This window comes from Phycomyces blakesleeanus (assembly GCF_001638985.1).
Source record: "Phycomyces blakesleeanus NRRL 1555(-) unplaced genomic scaffold PHYBLscaffold_27, whole genome shotgun sequence".
NCBI lineage: Eukaryota > Fungi > Mucoromycota > Mucoromycetes > Mucorales > Phycomycetaceae > Phycomyces > Phycomyces blakesleeanus.
This window is the reverse complement of record NW_017265160.1, coordinates 684,054-704,810: the sequence shown is the minus strand read 5'-3', so window position 1 is coordinate 704,810 and position 20,757 is coordinate 684,054. Positions and strand designations below refer to the sequence as shown.

At 35.6% G+C, this 20,757-nt stretch overlaps 8 protein-coding genes across 8 annotated transcripts; 4 read left to right on the top strand and 4 right to left on the bottom strand.

The window, feature by feature from the left end:
* Window positions 1-3,156: 3,156 nt before the first annotated feature.
* PHYBLDRAFT_173919 (hypothetical protein) lies at window positions 3,157-4,539 on the top strand (the record flags this gene model as incomplete). The annotated part of the gene is made up of 4 exons (XM_018437134.1): window positions 3,157-3,219; window positions 3,757-4,038; window positions 4,097-4,402; window positions 4,474-4,539. 4 exons carry the CDS (start codon window positions 3,157-3,159, stop codon window positions 4,537-4,539), a joined length of 717 nt encoding a protein of 238 aa, XP_018286048.1.
* Window positions 4,540-5,146: 607 nt separating this feature from the next.
* PHYBLDRAFT_173918 (hypothetical protein) lies at window positions 5,147-6,404 on the bottom strand (the record flags this gene model as incomplete). The annotated part of the gene is made up of 6 exons (XM_018437133.1): window positions 5,147-5,209; window positions 5,359-5,432; window positions 5,497-5,533; window positions 5,629-5,696; window positions 5,879-5,944; window positions 6,398-6,404. The coding sequence occupies 6 exons, from the start codon at window positions 6,402-6,404 to the stop codon at window positions 5,147-5,149; spliced, it is 315 nt and encodes a 104-aa protein (XP_018286047.1).
* Window positions 6,405-6,617: 213 nt separating this feature from the next.
* On the top strand, window positions 6,618-7,801 carry PHYBLDRAFT_151091 (hypothetical protein; the record flags this gene model as incomplete). The annotated part of the gene is made up of 5 exons (XM_018432602.1): window positions 6,618-6,935; window positions 7,027-7,154; window positions 7,221-7,299; window positions 7,379-7,564; window positions 7,640-7,801. 5 exons carry the CDS (start codon window positions 6,618-6,620, stop codon window positions 7,799-7,801), a joined length of 873 nt encoding a protein of 290 aa, XP_018286046.1.
* A 134-nt stretch (window positions 7,802-7,935) lies between these two features.
* PHYBLDRAFT_68379 (hypothetical protein) lies at window positions 7,936-8,484 on the bottom strand (the record flags this gene model as incomplete). The annotated part of the gene is made up of 2 exons (XM_018441940.1): window positions 7,936-8,191; window positions 8,231-8,484. 2 exons carry the CDS (start codon window positions 8,482-8,484, stop codon window positions 7,936-7,938), a joined length of 510 nt encoding a protein of 169 aa, XP_018286045.1.
* A 3,255-nt stretch (window positions 8,485-11,739) lies between these two features.
* On the bottom strand, window positions 11,740-12,633 carry PHYBLDRAFT_68374 (hypothetical protein; the record flags this gene model as incomplete). Its single annotated transcript, XM_018441938.1, has 3 exons — window positions 11,740-11,874; window positions 11,944-12,182; window positions 12,462-12,633. The coding sequence occupies 3 exons, from the start codon at window positions 12,631-12,633 to the stop codon at window positions 11,740-11,742; spliced, it is 546 nt and encodes a 181-aa protein (XP_018286044.1).
* Window positions 12,634-14,968: 2,335 nt separating this feature from the next.
* Window positions 14,969-17,938, bottom strand: PHYBLDRAFT_68372 (hypothetical protein; the record flags this gene model as incomplete). The annotated part of the gene is made up of 8 exons (XM_018441937.1): window positions 14,969-14,983; window positions 15,293-15,384; window positions 16,281-16,356; window positions 16,457-16,702; window positions 16,762-16,870; window positions 16,919-17,436; window positions 17,693-17,837; window positions 17,886-17,938. 8 exons carry the CDS (start codon window positions 17,936-17,938, stop codon window positions 14,969-14,971), a joined length of 1,254 nt encoding a protein of 417 aa, XP_018286043.1.
* A 617-nt stretch (window positions 17,939-18,555) lies between these two features.
* PHYBLDRAFT_151085 (hypothetical protein) lies at window positions 18,556-19,397 on the top strand (the record flags this gene model as incomplete). Its single annotated transcript, XM_018432601.1, has 3 exons — window positions 18,556-18,698; window positions 18,869-19,157; window positions 19,215-19,397. The coding sequence occupies 3 exons, from the start codon at window positions 18,556-18,558 to the stop codon at window positions 19,395-19,397; spliced, it is 615 nt and encodes a 204-aa protein (XP_018286042.1).
* A 337-nt stretch (window positions 19,398-19,734) lies between these two features.
* Window positions 19,735-20,529, top strand: PHYBLDRAFT_151084 (hypothetical protein; the record flags this gene model as incomplete). Its single annotated transcript, XM_018432600.1, has 1 exon — window positions 19,735-20,529. The coding sequence occupies one exon, from the start codon at window positions 19,735-19,737 to the stop codon at window positions 20,527-20,529; it is 795 nt and encodes a 264-aa protein (XP_018286041.1).
* Between the last annotated feature and the right edge of the window lie 228 nt (window positions 20,530-20,757).

The following is a 20,757-nucleotide window of genomic DNA, read 5'->3' as shown; positions in this document are numbered from 1 at the left end:
GATATAGTTATTTGTCAAATATCTTCTATGTGAGTCATTAATATAAGGGCACCTCCATCTTTTAAGTAATACTTTGCTTCCAGTCCATTGTGTTTCGAAGTATCTCAAGAAGTGTAACTGGTTGGATCTATCGCGTTTGAAGTCAAGAATTCTTGTCAAAAATACTTATTTGTTTGACTTCATCAAGATATACTTCAGCTTGTTCTTTAACTCCTGCTTATATGCTGCCTGCTGAGCTGATGTAAATGACACATCAATTCTTACTTTGTTGTTGAGGTTTGTTTGTCAAGCACAAAAAATATGGAATTGACAATAGTGAATTGCAACATAAGAAAATACAGTTGTAATCGCATTAACTTTGGGAATACTACAGACAATAGTGATATTCAAAGAATAGAAGTAGCTTCTTTTACAAAGATGCATAAGCCATTGACTCATCAGTCTTACTGTCTAGGCATTTGTAATTATATAAGCAACAGGAAACCCTTTTCCAGTTACGTTGTGTGGAGTTCCTAAAAAGTACATGACTTCTTCACTTCTTACTGATATGTTATTAGTAGTGTCAAAACAGAATGATGTAGCTATTCTCATAACTCTTACTTGGCCAGGCAATTGAAAGCCAAAGGCAAAAAGATTGCTTTCAATGTTGTTAACATAAAAGTCTCCAATAAAAATGCAATAATTTCTTTCTGAAAATTTCTCATTCATTCAGATAGCAATAGATATCTTCTCATTAGAGTTGAACATATACAACAAATTTGTTATTTATTTTATTTTATTTTACCAAAACTGTTAAATACAAACTTTCTTTTATCTTTTTTTAACATATCTTCTTCATTCTATTGTATATCTCTTGATAATTTGACTTTCTAACACCAACATCCCAGCTGTCAATCTGTCAAAGAACAGATATTCTTGTGCTTCTACAGCTGCTTCCACTTCTCAGTTGATCTCCAATCAATTTAATAGCTTCAAAAAGCAAGGACAAAGTTCTAATCTCTGATCTGTCTCCAGAAACATGATTGTTATGGTCTCTTGTTATATAGAACGTAAGAGTAGTAGGAGATTTTTGAACTGATTTATTTTCAAAGCTCTATTACATCCACATATCTTTGATTATTTTTGTGCAGGGCGTGAATCTTGCTCTGATATATATATGTCTGTACAATGACACTGATGTGTTTCTCCAAAAATATAATCTTTTGAATCAAAACATCTTTTTTTATTTCGTTTTGTTGAACAAAGAGTATTGATTTTGTCAAGATAATGTCTCCATTTACTAGATTTTACAGTTACAACTACTTTAAAAAGAAGTATCTTAATCCCCTTCAAAGACATGTTGACTAATACATTCTGAATATTTGAAATATTGTAAATAATTGGGCTCGACATGTTGAGATTAGTGTTTAATTTGTATTCGAAATAAAGAGAAAGAGAAGAGAAGGAAAAGAGAAGGAATAAAAAAATTCGCAATAGAAAATTAACTTTTTTAAAAAGCCACTTACAAAGCCTCTGACAGAAAAAAGCCTCAAAAGGTTAATTTCAAATTTGAACCAGCAGAAAATAAGGCAATGCGTAATTCCTGCCATTCACCTTGCTAATTGGATGCTTTTTGTAAGAGCATGTCATTTGATAACTAAGCCGTCTATAACTGTTAAAGAAACTGCAGAAGCTCACAAGTATCTTCAAGAATTTTGTACCAAATGTCAGACTTTTTATAAAAAACAAGCAATTACTCCAAACATGCACTTGCATTTTCATTTTAGTAAGTTTATCAATGATTTTGGCACTGTTTATGCATTTTGGCTGTTTCGTTTTGAGCATTATAATAATTTGCTAAAAACTTTGAGACAGATCAGAAGGGTGCATTTGAGTCAACAATGATAAAGCAATTTCTTGAAAAAGTATACATCAGCAGCTATATCCACTGGAAAAATGATCTGACATACGTATGTGTAAAGGCGTAGTTACTCAGGTGTCAAGACGGGGTTTAACATTGAGTCCAGATATATATCACCATGTAACAAGTTCGTCTTAGCACCATGTGCCACGACCAGCTATACACATGTGTGGGGTCAAATAAAAATGACAGGGATATAGTTCCTTAGCACTTTTAGTGTGTTGATCTGACCTGGGATATTGAAAAGAGTTTTTTGAAACCAAGGTTTTATTTTTATATGTTTTATATGGAGCTTTAAAGGTGGATAATATATTAATTTTCGATCTTGACACATTAGTATAGTTCAACATTACACCTCTTTGTTATCTTTTATATCTAATTAAATTCAATACTTGAGCAATTCTTTGGATTCTGAACCATAGTATAGTTTAATCGTTTTTATTTTAATTTCAGAAATTGTTTTATTGGTAAAAGTTTATAATAGTATTTATTTGGAAAGAACAAAATGTTTCTAGAACTATAACAATCTTATAGTATTGATTTATTGGATGTCAGTTATTGCTTCTACTGGTCTGCTTGATACTGTTTGAATAGAATAATTATCTACAGAAAAGAAATATCTGAAAATATAAAAAGAAAGCAGACTGTTTGTTGAAATACAACAGTCTTTAAGAAGCATAGACAAATTATTAGCTATGTGTGCTGGGTACTACATTTAATGTAGTATGCTTTTACATTTTGTATACACTTTTATACTTCTATTGTAAATATTGGAAAAGAGTGAGCAAAAAATAGATGTTGATATTGATAATCCATGGCGTTCCTTATGATATCTTTCACTATAAAAACAACGAAAAACATTAATTTTTGTGAATTAAATAAAACAATAAATAATTTACATACAAGTAGCAAGAATATATATTAACAGAGATAGATTGTCTTTGTAAACACTTGATAGAACTCTAGTGAAAAATAATAATATTTTATGTTAACACATTATAATCTTAATATAACTAAAATATAAAATAAAGTAGTGATTCTTACCATGTAATGTCATTTCCAGCTATATAATGTAAGGGAAATCAAAGACAGGATCAACAGTGTTCATCTATAATAAGACTTCATTTTAATAAGATATATGTCAAAATAATATATATATACACTACCTTGATGTTTTTAACCAAATTCATTTATAGCAGTTATTCTTGATGATCAAGTCTGTAATAAAAAAAAACAAGTCAGAAGGATTTTTATAGATGTCAATTTCGCAAAATATAATATTGACCTTTGTTAATCTGGACAGCGATTGTGAAATGAATGTATTTAAATGAGAGCAAATGAGTATTTATTATGATAATAAAAGAATGTATTAATTTTTATTGGTTATTTTAAAAGTATTTAATAAAGAAGTATGTTACCAAAAAAAAAAGCCACTAATATAATAATGACAAACGTTGGAAAAGAGAAAAGGAGCAGAAAAGAAAAAAGAAAAAGACATAAATTTTTTTTCCGCGTTTGAAACAAAATACCAAAAAGCTTATCCAATAAACAATAGCAAAAAAAACTGAAAAAAGATGATTAATTGAGGTCAAAAAATGTATCAAGGCCGATTTGCATCTCAATGTTTCAAGAAGTTGTCTTTGAAGTGTTCCTGAAGCATCACTACGGCCTATAAATACTTAATATTTCTACTTGCAATTCAATTTCACTCACTCTTGGTTATATCATCTCAAAAAATCTACGTTGCAAACTTACTGTAATTTACATAACAAAATAAATAGATTGTCTCTTATAAAAGAGAATAAAAAAGAAAAAGAACTAATATTAACAATTGAAAATATTATGATGTATTACAGATAATACCTACCTCCAACCGCAGACTTGCTCCTTCTCTTGATAGTACTGATGTCCAGTTGCTACAAGCTTTGAATGCGATGAAAGAAGAGATGAAGGCCATAAAAGATAAGATCACACTGATGGGTACAAGAATTGATGTAGTCATCACTGGTAACATAACTGCCATCAATGACATTGATGCCTTGTCTGCCCTTCCAGCACCTGCACATGTGCCCACTAGTGTTGCATCCACTTCTGCTGCCCTTCCCACCACTGAATCAGGTGATACTAATGCTGTATTTGTAAGTATAAAGATACAAAAAACACTTGCCAATCTTGTTGCTAATTGAAATATGATAGGGATACATTCATGGTTATATGTGGAACCCAAAGCTAAAATCAAGAGACCAGGCAGAAATCCAAGCGAACGCCATAAAACCAAAGTGGGCAGTTGATGTTCATTTTGATCGCTCTTCAAATAGAGAGTTAGTCAAACAACTCTTATATTACTTGGAAAAGAAGTTTGCTGGCACTGATATGAGGATATGCGACCTTCGTAAGTGTATATACACAAACTTCTGTAGTAGACGTTGCCAGCAAAGGGAACTTCTGGAAACAGAACGAGCCTTGAATACTAATTCAAGAAGATCTGGCCGTGAAACTGATGTAAACTATATTTTCAATTTATGCTAAATAATAACAATTAGAATATTAATTGTATTGTCTTTTCCCTTTAGAACTACACTCGCCGTCACCTTGCTTATGATGCTTACAAGGCTGACATTGATCTCAAGATGGGTTGAAACTGCTCTGGACTGATCCAAAAGTCAGTCATGTCTGAAGGCGAATCAGACAATGATATGTCCCCCTCACTGGAAAAAAGTAGAAAAATACTGATGTGTATATATGGGCAAACGGTACTGGAATAACGTGATATATCATAGTTGATATTTTTTTCCACTAGGTTTTAAGGTCATCTAGCACTGTATGTGCGAGACTTACAAACACTACAGTATATGTAGATGGGGGGTTCCGCAAGTAAGGTTTGGTAGCACTTTTGATATACTCGTTATGCTTAATAAATAAATAAAAATATTTAAAACTACGGATTTATCTCGGTATTCTTGACACAGAACAGGAAAGGTCAAAGACGGATTACATCATGTATATTGCTCCAATGGTTTATCTGTACTACACCTCACCTTTACTGACCACCTTTACTGACCATCTATACTGACAGTTCTTTAAAACCTCCAATCATCAACAGCATAAAAACACGTCTTTAAAATTATGGACCAGTAATATGTTCTTTATTTATTTGGTTTCCCGTTCTTGTTAGGTTGGTAATGGTTTACACTTTTATTTTTATTGGAAAGAATAGAATGTTTCTAGGTTTCAAATCTAATAAAGCTATTCTATATCCTCAGCTACTTCTTGCTCGGCAAGCTTGTTATATTTGGGATGAAAAATTTTCTACAAAAAACAAATACCTGAAGAAAATGAGGTGCTCGTTACCTTTTTTTAGGGGTAAGAGCAGTACTCTTTGAGAATAGATAAAACATTAGTGATGGGAGTGCGTGCGTGTTTTATACTGCAAATTTTATGGACTAATTAATACTTACATTGGAAGTACCCAGTACAAATGGACAAAGAAATAAAACATTTACAGTAAAGCATGGGATTATGATTTCTTTGACTATAAAACGATAGGAAAGAATTAATTTTTGTGAATTGCGTGATAGAATAATTGATTTACATACCAAAGGCAAAGGATTTCTTTGCAGACCAAGATATTATCTGTAAAGTGGTAATATCGTCTCTAGTAGAGAATATACATTAATATACAGTATAAATAATATTATTATATTTATAGAAGTAAATAAAAGGCTTACCATGGCAATGACGGTAGCATGGGATGGAAGTTCTTGAGGAATGGCACGTTCGTAAGAGGGATGTTCATCTATAATAGAAATTATATTCAGTTAGATAAATATTAAAAAGAAATAGATTAAAATAAAATAAAATATTACCGTGTCAATATCCGTGTTTGATTGTAGAGAGTATTTTTGGCGATGTGGCCTATATTAAAGAAAGAAAAAAGTCAGAATGATTGTATGGAATGATGGCATAAAGTATATTTACTAACCCTGGCTAATCCGGATGACTGTTGTGAAGATGGCGCATCAGAATGAGACAAAGAGTGAGTTTCTATGACATTAAAATATATTGTTATTTTTTAGTTATACATAAAGAAGTATATATTTCTTTTAAAACAAAGAAAGTGCCTTACCATAAAACCTTGCGAGTGTAAAGAGTGAAGAGAGAGAAACAGATAGAATACCTATGATAGACAAAAAAATTAATTCTTTTGTTCTTTGTAAAGAAGTATTTTGAACCAAAAACAATCTTACCAGAAAAATTTGCAAATATAACAAGAATTGAAAAGAGAGAGAAAAGAGGGAAATAACAAAAAACGAATAAAAAAAGTAAAAAAAAAAAATCTTAAAAAAAAAAGAAAAAAGTGTGTTTAAAACAAAAGACTAAAATGATTTCATCAAGTCCCAAAGCAATATGAAAACCGATTTACATCCCAGTCATTACAAGAAGTATTAATAGAGATTCGTATATCAAATATATTTTGAATATATATAATAATCATACCTTTCATATAATACACTTTCCCTTGCTCTTACTCTCTTGCTACTTACTACACTTATACTCCCAAATCAATACACTTGTTCTAACAATTCAAGTATGTAAACTTGATACGATTTATTTTTAATTAAATTTACATAAATTTAATTGTAGAATGACAGCAATAATAATAATATAATCTGAAACTAATCATTATAACCTTTCATTTTATTATATTCTGTAGACAATGACTAACACAAGACGTGAATGCGCAATTGCCCTTCGTCCTGTTGAGATTACCAATCAGCAGCTTATGGAAATACTTTCTACTGTGAGAGCTGATATGTCTACCGTAAAAGGACAGATCGGCAATGTTGAGCAAACTCTGACCAACATGAATGGCAGAATTGGCATTCTTGCTACCACCAGCACCAACACCATCAGTGCCATAGATAGTTTGGCCAGAACTCCCCTTGCTGCTCCTGTGAGAGCCGAACTCACTGTTGCTGCACCTGTTGTCATCTCCAACCATGAGCCTACCTGTGAAGAATCTAATGCAGTTTATGTGAGTAACATATTATAAAATATTTTATCAATTCATTTTCTCATGATTTATTTATCAGGCTCATATTCACAACCTTATGTGAAAACCCAAGCTTAGCTTGAGAACGCCAGAAAATATCCTGGCCAACAACCTCAAGCCCAGATGGGATACAAATGTTGCTTTCAACAAATCTCCCAACAGGGAGATAGCCGAGAGACTTCTTTCTAATCTTGAGCGCAGGTTTGGTTCCTCTAGTATGAGACGGAGTGACCTCTGAAAGAGGTTGCACACCAACTTCACTAGTAGAACCTGTCGTGAGAGAATGTCTGATGATGAGATAGCGGAAACAAACGCTCTTACACAAAGAGCAGCCCGTGCAGATGATGTGAGTATTATGCTAATATATATAGTTTATAGTTGAAAATTAAAAGTAAAAATAACAAATTAACAAAACTTATTACTAGAATGAGTGTTGCCGTGTACTGGCCTACAAAGACAATAAGGAGGCAATTGATCTTGTAATGCTCAGAGACTGTGCCAACACTCTCCAAAAAGCAGTAATGTCAGATGGAGAGTCTGCCAATGAAATGGACGAGGATGGCATAAAACATGTCATTCATATTGTACAACCAGGCTGGAGAAGCGATGAGGTAGATTAATTTGGAGTAATACATTTGTATTGGTGTATTATTATATTGAGTGAATTATTAACGAATGTATTTCAGTGCAACCGTTTCATTGCACTTGTTGACACTTATGCTGTCCAGGCCATGGGGTCAAGTGCTAATCAAAGGATCCGTAGGATCACTACTAGTGTGTCCAACTCAGCAGTCCCAGATAACATTAGCCCCAATTTTCCTCGGTGGGCTCTTAGAGACGGGCTCTAAATAAAAAAAAATGTTTCTCTCTTTTTATCTACGTATTACTTTTTACATACACAATACTATCAATATATATAGGGAATTTGTTCTGTTTTTTTTTGTATAAGAAAAGGAAATTCAAGTGGGGGTTTTTTTTTATTTTAAGCATAAAGCTTTTTTGGCAAAGCAATTACTAACATCTTACTAACATTTCTACTTGTAGTAATCCTGGCTGTAGCAATCTCTAAAAAGATGCGGTGCACAGGTACAATGCAATGGCGACTATCGGGGGAGAAGGTGGGGAGACAAAACTCAAGACCGTCATCCTCACGCGATCTATCAGAGGAAGTATTAAACCACTTGATATATGCGAATACATGTCGATGATCATGAACCATGCGAGTCAGGTGGAGATTGCTGTTAGAAGGGTGTGTAAAGGAGTGTGTGAAGAGATACTATATTTGTCCAGCATAGGCTAGGGTATTTCTACTGTCACTACCAACAAACATTACGTGGACAAGAGAACCACAACTAGCTGAACCGTTTTTACCACGGTACTGTTGACCAAGTAAGTCAATGAACTTCAACTTTGTGATTTCATTGTCAACAAAGGAGTTTGTGAGTGTGGCATATTGGTAACTGACAAGGTCGGGAAGATCATAGGATGTTTTGTAGTGCTGAAGCAGATGGGCATAGTCGGTTTCATCCATCAGTGATGATTTTTTTAGCTGAAGAGGAAAAGTCGAAGGAGGGAGAGGTTTGTTACCCTTTGGAGGAAGATGTGGGTTGGACGATGCTAGTAAGAATGATTGCAATCGGAATGGACGGGAGGAGAGAGTAATGACTGTGGTGGTAGGTGTGAATTTCGGAGAAAGCTTTGAGAGAATGTTGAAAAAGGGGATGTGGCTAGAACTTTTCAGAACAGCATGGACATAGTCACCCTTGAATGCGTTTTGAACAAAACTTCTCATATATGATGCCTCAAAACTATCTTTTCCGTTTGTCTTTATATGCTTCAACAGGCCATTGTATCTCTCAAACCCAAAGAGCCAGTAACCATACACGGGTCCAAAATCACGAATGGTCTTGCGAAGGTGGAGGTGCAGGTGCATGTTGCAGGTGAGGATGGTGGGAGTGTAGAGTTTGGTAGCCTTTTTGCAAAACATTTCCAGATAGTTGTGGGCGCTGTTCACTTCATCAAATGTGATGCTTGGCTTGATAAGATAGCGGCATGCACGGACGAAATTCATCCAGTTGTTGTACATTTCAAATGGTAGAACACCATGCAGCAGAACAGGAGAATACACCAGTACCCAGGATTTCCAGTCGTCGGCTTTCATGTAAGGAAAGTCTTTTCCAATCTTCGATGTCAGCTTTGTATAATCCCTCAGAAGAACCATTGTCCCTGCGATTTTTTCCATGGCAGCAAACTCTTCGGCTCCAATCGTTTTCTTATCGACCCACCGGTCCATCATTCTCTTGGGCGTCCCCAGGAATAAATTATGCATGGGATCAATGATCGTTCCACGTACTAGATCAAAGTATCCAAGGCATTGCAACTGCGACCATCGAACACCATATTCGACCTCCAGCTGGTGCCTTTCTGAGGGTGTACTCGCACTCTTCCACTCCTCAGCATGCAACCTGTTCTCTACACCGCTACGAATATTCCAAAGCGAATAATCGAATCCACTGAAGTCCACCTGATTTGTGTTGGGCAATCTGGGGAACTGGGTTATACACTTGTAGCACGCACATGTACTATTGTGGGCTGTAAATCCACTTGTTTTCCTGGCAGCAGGGATGTCACACGCAACCATCAGCAAGGCAGCACGGACATTAGCACCAGAAGGGCACTCGTAGGTCGGGACTCGCATTCCAACATACAACTGCTTCATCTCGTCTACCATAGGCTTGAGATAGTTATTTATCTCCTCGCATCTTGGCTCCTTGGGACCAGGCATCAAACCAACCAGAATTGTGTTCTCAGGCTTGAACCGTACCTCTCGAGGCAGATTATTTACAACCAAGTAAATTGCACCAGAAGAGTAACTAACTCCATCGAACGGCTGGAACCAGTCTATGTTGAGTGTCAACATCAATGAGCGAGGACAAGCAACAAACGAGACACCACTTGCATCCTTCAGCTCTTTCCACATTGCTCCATCGTATACGTTGCACATAGTATTGACAATCTTAAGCTCCGTGTTCCAGTGACGGATTTGCTCTTCAAAACCAGGACGAAGGAAAAGAACAGACAAAGCTTGCTTGAGGGACTGGTACAAGTATGCTCGCTTTGATACCAGTGCACCTGAAGTTGACTCTTTCATCAACTTACAACCACAAGGAGAGCGTGCACCAACATTTGTGAAAACACAATGGGGAGGTACGGACATGTTTTCTTCATAGATGCAATGGCAGTTTGGACATGACACAAATCGCTTGATGCCTTTGGTGATAGACGAAAAGCCAGTCATTTTATGTAGCCCAGCCAGACTTTCGGGAAGTTGGAAATCTTGTCCATAAATCTTCAAGAGCTCGTTGATGAACTCAATCAAGACAACAGAACCCTTATTGACCACGTAACGAGATGCAAACAGTACTGTAAAAGTAGCAATAAATCTGTGCACTGGATTCTCGGGCATACCAGAAGCAGCAAAAGGGTCTTTTTTTTTAAAAAAAAAATTAACACACATTTTTTTTAGTTTTTTTTTATGTATTTAAAACTGACCCTCATTGTTAAACTCTTCAACATAAATCTCGGCAGTGTCTTCTTTGCCATTGTCATCACTGTCATTGTCATTGGTCGTGTCAGACTCATCACCATTGTAGTCATTACCAACAAAGACGTCATTGTCAAACGTTGAGACGGCATCCGAAATAGGTGAGTTGGCCTGACCGTCCATTGCTTCCACAGAATCGGATTGATACGTCGGGATTACTACAAATATGGAATATAATAGTTTATTATTAGTTTTTCTTCTGCGTTTCATATAAAAAATGTCTTACTTTCAGTATCTACTTCCATGCTTCTCTTTTCAGCTATGTTTTTTAAAATAATAAAAAATAAAAATAAAAGCGATTATTACTCGGTAGACAGATAACAGCACTGAATAAATTATACAACTCTTGAATATCTCAGTACCTTCAAATCTAGCTCTTTTATTATGACGCTGAGCAGTATGTCTCGATACTCGGGAAACTCCTTGATCATTATTATTGCATCTGGTGCAGTGGCAATCAGTGTTGTGCATTTGAATAGAAGGAAACATAGTGTATGTATTTTGAATTATAAAATAAAAAAGGAAACAAGAGTGCTACAAATATTTCATTTGATACGGTTTTATAGTAAACCAAAACGTATTTTTTATTTTATTTTTATTTTATTTTTATTTAAGCCAATAGAATACATCAAAACTACACCCCCAACTTGATGAAAAAAAACTGCTGAGATGAAAAAAAATCCTGACATATCCACTATGATCCGACTACCTAGACAATATGTTAATTGTCCTTATTTTTCCAGTGCCTCTCAGTCAAGAAATGAGATTCGTGTTGCTCGCCCAAGTTGGTGAAGTGATGAGGTAAAACCTAACAGTTTTCTTTTTTGAATGATGCCAGACTGAATGTTAATATATGTTTATTATTTAGCTTAACAAATTCTTGCCAACTGCTTAAGAGAGTTTATGGTAGAACAGTGGAATCAACAATCCCAATTGATTTAGATCCTGCTCTACCTCAATAGGCTCTTAAATATGGGTCATAAATAAAACTCATTTTTTGTCATTTTTTTTCTTTTACTCTCAAAATTTCTTAACACATATGTATTGTTTGCAACATATATAATAAGACTACATTAGCTTATGTATTGAAATTTTTTATTAAAAAAAGAAATGTATTAAATATTAATTATATTGTTTGTGCGGTAAAGTGTTGACAAGTATTTTCTTATTATTTGTGCTGGTTTAATAATCACATGTTGCAACAACTGATGATATTTGATGTACTGTCAAGATGCATTCAAAATCACACGCAATAAAATCTGCACTGCAGATGTCAACACTTTCCAACTCTCTTGAACAGTCATGCTCAATCTGGAACTACTTAACAAACGCAAACACGTGTTTATCTTGATAAACAATACGTGTTTAGATATCTGTGTTGTCTACTGGTGGAGTGAAAGAGTGAAAGAAAAGGTACTGAATTTGGCTGGTGTATGCCAATCGATTATTGCCTTGACTTCCAAGAAACAGAGATTGCACAAACGAGCCGCGACTAGAAGCATCATTACAGCCTTTGTACACCTGGCCAAGCAAATTGATTGATCTCAACTTTGTGATCTGATTGTCAACAAAAGAGGAGAAGGACGGAAATTGATAACTTTCAAGACCAGGAATGTGATACACGACTTTATAATAATCAAGCAAATGAGAATAGTCAACATCACTCATTACTGATGAGGGCTTGATGTGAAGAGGAAACGTAGAGGGAGGAAGAGGTTCATTGCCCAGGACTGGAAGAGAAGGGTTTGAGTACGCTTGGACGAAGGCTGCTAATCTGAACGGGCGTTGTGGGAAAGTTATCTTGTTTTTTAAACTGGATGGTTAAGCAGTGGCAGTAAGCTTGGCGAGAAGCAGAAGAAAGGGGACTTGGCTCGGACATTAGAGAACAGCATTGACATAGTTACCCTTGAAAGTATCTTGAACAAAACTCTGCATATACGTAGCCTCAAAAGAATCTTTTCTGTTTGTGCTTATGTTCTTTAACAAACTGTTATATTGCTCAAACCCAAAGAGCCAATAGTCATATACTGGTCCAAAATCACAGATGGTCTCACGAAGATGAAGATGTAAATGCATGTTACAGGTGAGAATAGTTGGAGTGTAAATATGCTGGCACTCAGTACAGAATTCTTGAAGAAATTTATGGCCATCATCAATGTCAGAGAACGTGATGCTTGGCTTTACTAATTGGCGGCAGGCATCAACAAAACTGATCCAATTTCTGAACATTTCAATTGGCAGAATGACCTTCAACAAGATAGGCAAATACACTAGCACCCAGGACTTTCATTCATCAGCTTTCATGTATGGAAAGCCCTTTCCAATCTTCGATTTCAACACCACGTAATCCATTGGCACCACCATTGTCTCTGCCATTGCTTGCATTGTAGCTAGCTTTCTATCGTCTATCAGTCCTTCTTTTATCCACCGCTCCATCATTCTCTTTGGTGTCCCCAGGAATAAATTATGCATGGGATTGATGATCGTTCCACGTAATAGATCAAAGTATCCAAGGTGATGCAGCTGCGACCATCGAACACCATTTTCGATTTCCAACTGATGCCTTTCTGAGGGCGTACTGGCACTCTTCCACTCCTCAGCATGCAACCTGTTTTCCAGACCACTACGGATTTTCCATGTCAAATAGTCGAACCTACTGAAGTCGACCTGATTGGTACTTGGTAACCTGGTAAACTGCCTCACACATCTGGGGCATGCACAAGTACTGTTGTGGGCGGTGAATCCACTGGTCTTCCTGGCAGCGGGGATGTCACAGACAACTATATATAATGCGGCACGTACATTAACACTGGCTGAGCACTCAAAGGTTGGGATGGTTATCCCTGTAAACAACTGCAGCAATTCATCAACTATTGGCTTTAAATAGTGGTTGATCTCTTCGGTCTTTAGCTCCTTAGGACCAGGCATCAAACCAACAAGGATGACATTTTCAGACTTAAATCTTTCCTCACGAGGCAAGTTATTTATCACAAAGTAGATAGCTCTAGTTGAATATGTAATGCCATCAAATGGCTGGAACCAGTCGATGTTCATTGTTAGCATCAATGAATGAGGTTCATCCACAAACGATATACCACTTTGGTCCTTTAGCTCCTTCCACATAGCACTATCATAGACGTTGCATAGTGTATCTACGACCTTAAGCTCTTTGTTCCATTGTCTGATTTTTTGCTTAAACTCAGAACAAAGAAAGAAAACTTGTAATGATCTCTGGATAGAGTTGTAGACATATGATCGCTTGGCTACCATGGCACCAGAAGATGAAACCTTCATCATTTCACAATTGCATGCTGATTGAGAACCATGCTTTTTGAAGTCACAATGAGTAGGGAGAGACACATCTTGTTTGTAAACCTTGTAGCAGTCTTCACATATAACAGACTTCTTGATACCATTGGCGTAATTGGAAAAACCAGTCATTCTTTGCAGGCGAATAAGACTTGTTGGTAATTGGAAATCTTTGCCATAGATCTTGAGTAACTGATTAATAAATTCAATCAATATGGTGACACCTTTGTTAATAACATAACGCGAGATAAAAAGAATGGCAAAGGTAGCAATGAACTGATGGACAGGGTTTTCAGGCATGTTAGAAGCATCAAATGGGTCTATTTAAAATTAACAAAAATAAATTAGAACAAATTTTCTTTAGGTCTGTTTTTAAGAAAACAAAATCATTTATGACTGACCTTCATTAACAAACTCTTCAACGTCTGTCTCAACACCTTCTTCTTCACCACTGCCAGAGTCAGAGTTCATATCTCTTTCAATGTTAGAGTCATTGCCATTGACCTTGCTGATCTCATTGTCTACCGAGACATTGTCAGCCATCGTGGCGGCATTCGAATCAGGTGAGTCAACCTGATTGTCTATTTTTTTGATGGATTCAGATTGACAGGTCGGGATATATACAAATATAGATTAGTTTAGCTTATTGTCTCTACTGGTTTTCAAATATATTTTTTTTTCTTTTTTTTCCTACATTGGGTATCAATGTCTATCATTTGTTCTTCTTGCATAGCTGTGTTTCATTAAAATTAAAAAAATAAAGAAGTTATTACTCAGTAATCGAAAAATAAACCTTGAATATAACATACTATTTGCCAATCTTTCAGCTGTATCCAGTCTCTCAATTCTCTCAAGCTCATCTTTTCTAATATGACACTCAGTGGTTCTGCTTGTCACCAATGAGTATCCCTGTGAATTTCTGCTACATTGAGCACAATGGCAGACAACATTTCAGTGGTGGGGGATAGAAGGCATTTTATGTGTTTTGTTTGATGTGATTTATTGAGAATAAAAAGAGAAACAAGTGTAAAATATACTTTATTTGCACCGACTTTATAGTAAAAAAAAGCATTATATTTTATGGTTGTTTGATTGAATTCTTCTAACAAGTTCTTTTCTATATCATTAAATATAGAAAGAGACATGACAATTATAATATTATCAATTCATAGTCTTTATTTGAATGTTTTCAAGAATGTCTGTTGTGTGTAAAAGACATATAGTTTTCTATTATGAGTTTATAAATAGATTATTGCAAGAGTAAATCCAGAAAATAGTAGAAATAAAAAAGGGGTGGTAGAATGAGAATTATGATAGGTCTCTGTATGTGAATTTAGCCTTCCATACCAGACTGATATTCTAAAATTCTGTTAGCCAATGAAACCAACTAAAACTACATCTTTGACCTGACCTTCAAAAAACATACTGAGTCAAAAAAAATCACTATTTCTGCACATGTGTTTACCAATCTGGCCACATTGTTAATCAGGGCAGTTTTTCCAGTGACACACACATTAACTAATTTATTTGATGAAATCAAATTATAGACTTTTTAAGTCAGATAGATATAATTTAAACTTCTTTCTTAACGTACTTCTTTAATTTTATTCTCTATTATTTTTTCATCAATTTCTATATTTTTTTTAATAAAAAGTTTTTATATAAAACATCATGCATTTCACTGTAAAAAAAAAGTTGTTGTAAATTCCAAGAAATGGCAACTTTCAATAAAAAACCTGCATCTTTTTTAAACTTCTACAACCATACCAAATATAGGGCATTTTGAGCTCTTTTGTTTTTTTGAGATTTAATTCAAATATTTTTTTTTGATTTTTAATCCAGAATCCCATTTTGGATGAAGATTGTATGTTGGACTGCATATCTATTCAAAAAGTTTAATAAAAACAACAAATACAGTCTATAGATTACTTCTATTTTGAATATAGATATGTATAAGTTTTTTATATTCGACTATATCTTTATTTAAAATCATCAAGAGATGTATTGGTATTGATATCAAATTATATTTAAAAAATAGAATGATTATATTTGTACTTTGAAAGTAAAATAAATGAAAGGAAAGGGCAAGAAAAAAAACTACTGGTAGTGATGTAAAGAAGTCCACACCACATGTCAAATGGTCATATCTTTAATATCATGGACCAGACCAGTCATCTCCCTGATGGACTTAACCTCAACCACCTTCATCCCACCAAATGTTTGGCTTTCCCAAACACGGAAGAGCAACTCATTGTATATTCATACACCTTGCAAGCAATCAACTATGACAAATAGTCTAGTCTCTTCCAAGGCAAAATGAGAGAAGAACTTTATAACATATCTGTACCTTTGAAAAATATAATTGAAAAATGATTAATATTACAATAATGTAAGATATAATTTGTGTTACTTACTCTTCCAGGTGTTTGAGCACAACAAGGTCATTGTCTCAAACATGTCTGCTGTCAAAAGAAGTCCGGACTCTGTACACTACATTGTCCTTCCACATCTAGGTGATGCAGACCATCTCAATAGTTTCTTGTTCCATTACTATACTGTTCTGCTCCCAGAGACAGGCCAACAAACTTACCAAATTGTGATAGTTCATATCACAATCGATTGCTATGGCAGCAAGAGTCTTTCTGACCAGGTTTGACCAAAGCTGAGAGCCAGCAACATCATTACTCGCAATCTCAAAGTTGCTGGTCCTCCTATCAGCTAGTCTTCTTCGAGCTACCCGACTGCCAAGGCAATGCTGTACCCAGCTTTGCAAAGAAGGATATTTTTCATGTTCTTCCCAGTGTCCTTCCAGAACCCAATTGCAGCTTGGTATGCACTAATTGTGTGCTGGATTGGGCGGCAGCTATACGCCCTTAATGGACCCATATATCTCACCATGTAACTGAGATAAACTAGCATATGCTGGTTCATTACAAATATAATAGGTTTTAATTTTCTTTCTTGGATTTCACAACGAAGGAAGAAATGCCAGTGACCAATGGCTCTATAAAGGTAGTTAAAATATTGTTTAGAATGTATTTGACTGACTTACCTTTCCATTGTATGGATTTCTTCTTCTGTCCCTTCGCATTGCTGAGCAATAGAGTATGCTAGAACTAGGTCCAAAACAGCACGTCTGGTTCTGGCAAAAACAAACTTATGAACCACAACTGTTGGTACAACAAACAGAAGGAATTCGAGCCAGTTGACTGCCTTCTGTCTGCCCGTTGTTTCCTTCAGCAATCTCCAGCTGCCAGTAAAGTTTGCTGGGATGTCTGGTCTAGGCTTGCCAATACAGCTGTCAATCTGGTCAAGTCCAATATGCAAAGCAAACATGTATACATTATCCTGTTCATCCTGATGCTGTTGTTGTTGCTGCTGATCAAAATCTGATTGTTGAACTTCATTGTTCTCAGTGTCATTGATCATAACAAACTTGCTATTCAATGCATTGTATAGCTGATGACTGATCCAATGGCCAATGAGATGCATCATGTCAAGCCCAAAGAAAGCAAGACTTGTCAATGTGTTGAGATTCCTAGAAACATTGGGACCATTGACACTGTATCTCTAAAAAGAAGATATTAATATTTCAATTATTCATTAATCATATACTTATGTTTCCTTCAAAGTGATAGAGGCTCTCCACAGTTCTCATAGGAGCAGGTACCTTCTTGCCAACGAAACATATGGTGTGAAATCAAAGAATACCCTTAGAAATGCAGGCTTTGCACATATAGAAAGAATTATAGTGGGTCAGGTTCATTAAGTCTGACATGGCTGGGTTATAAACAGTTGCCATAACAAGATGAACCTTACCACTCACTTGTCCAGAAATTGTCTGAACTCTCAGACCAGAAGTCTGCAACATATGCAAACCTTCTACAATTAGTTCAAGAAAAGATGCAATGTTTTCTGGATGTTTAGGCCCAGGAATGATTGCCAGTTGAATCATGTTTTCTCTCTCATATCTAAGTATATTTGATTAGAAAAGCTATACATAGCATCTAATATTGTACTTTAGTTTTGAATCAATACTGCGATTCATAACATGAACAACAGTTGCTGACATTTTTGAATTGTCAAAAGGATTGAATTGATCAACAAACATTGATACTAAAATATTGTTCTGCCAACAATGCCACTCTGAACAAAACGTCAGACAGCATTACCATCCAGAGTATCAGATCTTGTAGAACCAACTTTATCTGAAAGACGGTTTCTGCTATATGCCATCATGACTATAGTGTATTTTTTTATAATCAGGAAGAATTATTAGACTCCAATTTTGTTTCAAAAGGCAAAAACTTTGTCAGAAATGACAATACAAAAAAACCATCACTCATAGACACAGAGAAAGTGTTTGTGAAAAGAACTGTGTAAGCAGCTTGTTTGTACTGACATTTCCAACAAAGTTTTTGACTTTTGAAAAAGTGTGGTATTCAAATTTAATAGCAGGGGAAGAGAAATATTGAGACTTTAATCTATATCTCTGATGACATCTCAAGACAGATGTAGAGAATTATATATTCTAAATTAGAAAATATGTGTAAAATGCAGACTATAAGCCACATTTTTAGATGTGACAGCTGTCTATCAAGACTGCTCTGAAAACACTTCTTTTACTTTTACCAAAACAAATTCTTAAGAATGAGTTGTAAAAATGCTTGCTCTATTCTTACTTCTAAAATGACTCAAAGAGAGGGCAGAAAATTTTGTGCCAAATCTCCAATTATTACTATTGATACCAAAAAGGAATCTGTTGAAGATCAACCTGTAGAAGAATACAATTGGGAGCTCTTGGATTTAGATATGAATACAATGATTGCTGCGTACTATAATAGCTTTCTGACATAGAGACCAGATGCAGGAAAAGATTTGTGTGGACTCTACAGAGGAGATTCGTGATCATCGATTATACACAACAAGAGAAAAATGAAAGAAGAGCTTGAGGCAAATAAAAACAAGAAGGTCAGAACGCTTGCTGATTTTGGTTTCTCAGTTCCTGTTGCACCAGTTTCGCCTGTAGAAAGGCATTAATTGTATATAAGCATTTGAAAGATGAGGAACTTGAAGAGATTCGTGAAGCTTATGAGAAAATCTCTGAGATGATAAAGCCTCCAGGCAGTTCAGATAGCGAGTTGGGCAAGTTTGCTTTGTTTGAAGTAAGCAAACACATTGTTGTGAAAGACTATTTCCGACGCCTCTTTAACAATTGCAAGAAAATTGAGGCATCTGAAAAAGCAGCAGAGATTTTTTGGACAAAACCTTCCAAGTACCATGCAGAGGCTGTCCGCGGTTGGGCCAAAGAATTTTTTTAGTTTGGCAAATTTTCTGAACATCAACAGGGCAAGCATGCCAAGCGGTCTTCAATTATAGATGATGAAGACCTTAAAAAGAAAGCAATCGTTTGGCTTCGTGCTCAAAAAGCAGAAAGACAAACTGTTGTGGATTTGAAAAAGTATCTTGATGAAATGCTTTTTCCATCATGCCTTGATGTAAAAGGCAACGTGGCCATAAGCACAGCATAGAAATATATGAGAGCCTGGGGGTACGTCCACCACAAAAACAATCAGGACATATATTATGATGGACACAAAAGATAAGACATTGTTCAGTATTGCCATGTTTGGGCAATGTGAATGATGGGATACAAACAATAGGTGCTCGCCACCACCCGTGAATATATCGATATAGATAATGTATTTTCATTCTAAACATCCAAAAAGAAATATCATGTGCTTTTTATACTTGTCTCATTTTGGAAAAATAAAAATATATGCTAAAATAACTTGCCTTTTCCTTTTTAGTTGCCTTCTTCCTTCTTAGTTACCTTTTCATAAAAATCAATCTTTTAACATCTTAAAAATGAACAACAACAGCAACACTAGCAACACTGATTATTCTGTTGAGATTCTCAGACTTTCGGCCTTCATTCTTAATTTCCACAGAAATGCATACTTGACCAATGTTAAAATTTCCTTGAATCAAATGAGTAGACAACGTTTGATTCTGCAACAACAAGTGGAACAGTCCCAACAGCAGCTTCTTCAATGGGCAACAAACATCATGCTTGAAAGTTCGCAATTGGTCAGTCATGATTACTTCTACATGGTATACACTTGCAGACCACACTCCTTCACTCTAGAACGCGGGCCTAAAGAAGTCAACCATGATAGATATGGCGTGTTTAGACAATGGTGGTATGTTCGACACCCATCTTTGACCAACGACCTTGGAAGCAGCAGCTTCCAGTTACAATACCAAATGAGCCGCGCAAACTTTGAGTTGCTGCTCAATATTGTTAGTCAGCATCAGGTGTACGACGCAGCTTTGAATGGAAATAGTTATCCTATTGAAATCCAAGTTGCAACAGTTCTTTGGCGCTTTGCCAATACACATTTTGGTTACTGTCTTGCTGAGAATTTTCTTGGAGTTAGTGTCGGATCGTATACACGGTTTACCTTGTGGTTCATTACTGCCATGTCAGACTATTCTGATAGGTTTGTGAACTGGGGAGTCCATGACAGTGCAACAGCGATAAGAAAGGCAGCTGAATTCAAGCAGCCTGAAAGACGTAGTATTCGTCTACCTGGTGTCATTGGGGCAATTGATAGAAAACTTATTTCCATTCAAAAGACTTCTTTGCATGGAAACGCCTGAGTCGATTGCCACAACAATTCTTTTATGAATCTCCTTGCTATGTGTGATGCCAATAAGCGCTTCATGATTGTCAGAACAGGACAATCTGGTAATATTTTCTTTGATGCATTTTATACAGTTTTGTACTAATTTATTACCTCATAATAGGAAAAATACATAGGCCGTGTCAATGATGCAAGGCTATTCACAGCTAGCTCTCTCTACATAAATATGCTTTTTGACCGAGAT